This window comes from Leishmania infantum, chromosome 30, assembly GCF_000002875.2.
Source record: "Leishmania infantum JPCM5 genome chromosome 30".
Taxonomy (NCBI): domain Eukaryota; phylum Euglenozoa; class Kinetoplastea; order Trypanosomatida; family Trypanosomatidae; genus Leishmania; species Leishmania infantum.
The window spans coordinates 495491-500295 of record NC_009414.2 but is presented as its reverse complement, the minus strand read 5'-3'; the positions used below and the strand labels follow the sequence as shown (position 1 = coordinate 500295).

The 4805-nt window shown below is 62.5% G+C and overlaps 1 protein-coding gene across 1 annotated transcript; it reads right to left on the bottom strand.

Annotated features, from left to right (window-relative positions):
* Positions 1–1137: 1137 nt before the first annotated feature.
* Positions 1138–1758, bottom strand: LINJ_30_1490 (putative ama1 protein; the record flags this gene model as incomplete). Its single annotated transcript, XM_003392653.1, has 1 exon — positions 1138–1758. The coding sequence occupies one exon, from the start codon at positions 1756–1758 to the stop codon at positions 1138–1140; it is 621 nt and encodes a 206-aa protein (XP_003392701.1).
* Positions 1759–4805: the final 3047 nt, after the last annotated feature.

The following is a 4805-nucleotide window of genomic DNA, read 5'->3' as shown; positions in this document are numbered from 1 at the left end:
CCCTACAGGCCTGTATCGCCGATTCTCCAAGGAGCCGGGCCGAACAACGCCGCTTGGCGACGCTCAGCCCACTGCAACGCCACTGCATACAGCGCAGGCCGGGACCAGGATGACGCTCGGCATTACCGCAACGAAGCTAACGCAGAGAGGCGGTAGGCGGACGCATATTTTTGCTGAATCGTCGACGCGATTCGCAGCGATCCGGGACAAACGTCGTCGCGACCGCAAGCCTCTCCGGCACACCGCCAGCGCACGCCTGCCCGCCGACACCGGGAGTCCGCCGCCGTGCCCGAGGCCAGGCTGCGGGCTTTCGGCTTCCCCGCAAAGGGTGTGGGGGCACGGGCCCCTGATGCCACGCACTGAGGTGGCCGGCATCGTCAGGGGCGTAAAGCAACCAAGGAAAGAAAAAGCAAGCAAGGAATGGTGGTGCCCCATTCGTACAACGTAAAGCAGCAGCACGGCGAGAGAGAAAACAGAAGACAAAAAGACAACGCTGGCTGAATTAGTGGGGAAGAGAAAAGAGCGCACACATGCGCCCGAAAATCAAGAGGAGATAACCGCGATGGCGCAGACGGTGAGTGCGTGTCAGGGAGGGAAAGGGGGCCACAGGAGGGAGCGGTCAATCAAGAAAAGAAAAAAACAATGAGGTGATGAGAGCAAACGCAAGAGAAGCTCCTCCAGCGCGGCAACGGCGTCAGGGAGAGAGGGCGGCGGCGCGGGAATAAGACGGAAGGGAAGCGGGAGGCAGCACGAGGGAGAGGGCAAGGTAAACAAGATTAGAACTGTGAATAAGGCGCAGAGACGCAGAGAACAGAAAAATTGCGGGCACCACATTATAGCATCCCCATCAACAACAGAAGGGGGTCCAAGAGAGAGGATGAGAGCCCGAACAAAAGGAGGGGACAGCACTGCGTCGTCGGTCAAAGACGCGCGTTGCCGAGCCTCCTCCTGCTTTGCTCTCCCACCACCACTGACCGCAGCCCCTCCTCCTTCTAGCTCTGCGTCTTCCTCATTGAAGGAGCAGTCAAGCAACGCCCACGCGGCAGCGAGCCGACTCCCTCCTCAAGGCGGCTCACTACCTTCCGCAGCGCCCCCACCCCTCCTCTCCTCGCCCTTGGGAGCTGCCCATACACACGGCTAGACCATCCGGTTGGCCGCGGGCTGAGGGGCAGCCTCGTAGCACGTGGCCCCTGGGAATTCGTTCATCGCGGTCATCTCCAGCAGCACCTGCTGCGCAGAGCAGGTGCGGCACCAGTACCCGATGCAGCAATCGTCGATGCCACTGCCGGAAATGCCGTACCGCTCGCGCGCTAGCCGACGTGTCTCGCTGGCAAAGACGCACGTCACGCTAAAGAAAAACAAGCTCAAGTCACATAGGGTCATGAGCAAGCAGTAAGGCCAGTGGATCTCTCTGCGGTTGTACATGAACATATTGCACTGCCGGCTCACCTGGCAAGGAAAGCAGCAACACGCCTCGCAGCACGAGTCCATATCTTCACAGCACACACACAGCGAGTAGTGCCAATCAGCGTCACGGCTGTGCACCGCATTGCGGCTGCCTGGCGCATTCATCGGGTTGCCGGTGTAAACGTTCTGTCCGGGCCCCTGCGGCTGGTTATACTGAGGGCCGCCATTAGGCTTCTGACTGTACTGGCCTTGCGGCATGCTGGGGGGAGACTGAGCAACTGGAGCCGGAGGAGAGCTGTACCCGTCACCAACCTTGTCAGTTGGAGGGGCAGAGCCGAGCTGGGGCTGCATGAGTATGGTCGCGTTGCGTGACGAGAGGCTGTGTGCGCACAAGAGCCGAAATAGGAGGGGCTGCCACGACCGCAACGAGTATGTGCGAGCGCGGCACTGTGCCCGGAGTCACCGCAGACACACCGAGTCGCACACGGAATAGCGTCGAGCGAATCAGCAGAAACGCAGCGCAAGCAAAGAGAGAAACAGAGAGGGTTCGAGAGCGGAGACGCGGCAGACACACGGCGTGAGGAGGGAGCGCCGCAGCGGGTGCAGGAGTGTGGAAGCCGCACACGCGCACACGCGGGAGAGCAAGAGTCGGCAGGGAGAGAGGCGTTGGAGAGAGGGGAAGGGGGGCGAAAGGAGGAAACGAGGCAAAGAGAGGGCAGAAGAGAGCGGGCAGCGTTCTTTCTTGTGTTTTATTGCGATGAGGGCGTCAACGGCGATCCATGCAGGTCAGCCGCGTGGAATGGTGTCGGGAGAAAGAGACAAGAGGAAGGGGAGAGAGAGGGCGAGATGGGAGGAGGGAGGCAGACAGCCGCGCGTTGCCCGAACGGGCATGCGCATGTACACGTGCGCCTGGGTGTCCGTATAGGAAACGCATGTTCATCTCGGTGCGCACACTCACTCACTTGCTCTAGTGCGCAGAAAGAAGGGGCACAACAGGCAGCCACTTTCGTCTGCGGGAGCGGCCGAACAGGAAGGGCGTTGGCGGCCGCTACCCTATCCCCCCCACCTCTGTTCCGCTCCGCTACAGCCTCGTCATTGGCCGGCACGGCAGGCGAGAGTCAGGGCAACGTGGCACCGGATTGTGGGCAATCCGTGCGAGACGGAAAGGGAAGGGGGAGGGGGTAGGCATCCACCGTGCCCTGAGACGCGCCCCCTCTTCTCCCTCGCATTCGCTTTTCACCTGCGTCGCGCTGATGGTGCGTCATCAGCGTTTTTCTTTGCGCCATGACTTGCTTCCTAGACTTCGCACATTTGCGTGCAGCTCAGTGCAGGTCCGCCTGAGATCCAGGCGATGAGGAGCTTGTGCAGTCCTCTGCTGCCACTGACGCTCCTGTGCAGCACGCCTAGGGTGCCGCACAAAGCAAGCGCCGATAACAAGGCAAATCCATCGCAAACCCCTGCGCGGCACACCGCGCGCGCAGCCCCTCTATCGCGCCCACTCATCTGGTCGTCCGTGTAGGTGCGTGAGGGCGATAAGCGTCTCACGCAGGTCCACATACAGCCATCTTGAGCCCTTGTTTTTTTGCTGTTCAGTGTGCTATTTCATCACACCCACGTCATCAAGTACGCGCATGCAAGCACAGCCCGCCCAACCGCTGTGGCACGACGGCTGAAGCCTGGTCGTCTGCGAGAAGCCGTCGGCCGTCGAATCGGGCCATGTGTCTATAACCGGCTCCTCTTGCCCTTTCTCGTCCCTTCTCCGAGTAGGTCCTGGGCCATCGGCACCACACCGGCCTGGGTATGGGCGGCACGCCATCTGCACACCATCTCGACTCTGACAGTCACCCCCCGCTGCAAGAGCCCAAAGGTACGGGTCAGGCGCCGGCGCGGAGCTGGGCGAGGATGGTGNCCTGTCGTCTCGTGAGCTCCAGCACCCTTGTTCCTCTGGTGTGGGGCGGCCGCCGCCAGGTATCGCTTGCCGTCGCGCGTCGCATCGTCTACCGCGGTTGCGGGGGATGGCGGCCCGGCGTCTGAGACCGGTGACCAGGTCCGTGATCCATGCTGTTGGCGTCGGCTCCTCTGGCGTTGCCGATCTTGCAAGTTTGTCATCCTTGCCGGTGCGCGCCAACCCACGCTGGTCAAAGACAGACTGCCATGAGAGGCGCGCGCGGCCGCAGCGCACGAGGGAGGTGTGTGCATGCGGAGCCCGCAGGGGCCAATGCCTGCATGCCCGCACGAGAGCTGCCGAAGCGCTGTGGCAGCGCCGGCATCCGGCGTGTGCGCCTGCCGCGCCAAATGCACAAGGAAGCCGCCTCGCGCGGTCGAGGAGAGACACAGGCGGGTGCGGCGCAGCAGCACTGTGGAGTCGAGGGGCAGTGGATCGGCCTCCTCGGGTAGGTCTCTGCTCTCTGAGCACATTGCGGTACCCACTATGGCCGCGGCTGCCTCCACGTGAAGGTCTTCAAGGGACCTGCTGCAGCTTCTGCTAGCACGGTCCCACCAGACGGTGGCACCGTACAGTAGCTCTGGTTCAAGGAGGGCTGTGTAGCAAGAGCAGAGAAGAGCCGCTGACCGACCACATTTGCGCCAGCAGACCACCCTCAGCCTGGCAAGTCCAGCCGTGGCCGCCTCGATGACTTCTGCAACGTGCCGACCAGTGCGCGGCATTGGCTGGAGGTGCAGGGCGAGGAGGCAGGAGCAGCGATCCACTTCCAAGTGCGAGCGGGCGATGGGCCGTTGCCGCTGGCTGCAGTGTCGCGCACCAGAGAGTGTGTACTGCGTATTTTTCTTTTCGCGAAGGGCGAGCACTCATCTCCACAAAGCGCTCCAGCGTCCAGTGTCCCACCCTCCAGAGGGCGGATTGCACTGTGGCCCGTGCGGCAACCTTGTCCGAGGAGCGTGTGAGGAGTGCGAGGCCATCAGCAAAGGGGGCGTGGTGCAGTCCGGGTGTTTTGTTGAGCTCCACACTCAGCGAGCCCACCACAATCATGAAGAGGGCCTACGGCTGATGCTTGTGGGGCTCCGCATGCAAACTCGGCCATCCTCGATCGCCGCGTGCGGAAGCCAACACAGGCGCGACGATCGTCTGAGAATTCCATGACCCAGCGAGTAAGGCGTGGGTCTACGTCGAACCTCCTCAGCGCGCCGTCGTGAGGGCGCCGTGATCGACCGAGCCAAGCGCGCGAGCGCAGAGCCCGCAAGCACTGCGCCTGCCTTGGTGCCCTGTCAGGGCTGCACTGCTTTGTGAAGGAGCGAGCCCATGGGGAGGGGGGATGCGGTGGAGCGGTGCGGCCGGAGGCCGGAGTGCTGTAGCTCAAGCCCGTCCTCTAGAAAGTCGCGAGGCCATTCGTTTGAGTAACTTGCACAGATCGCTGGCTAGTGTCACAGGGGCCGTGTGA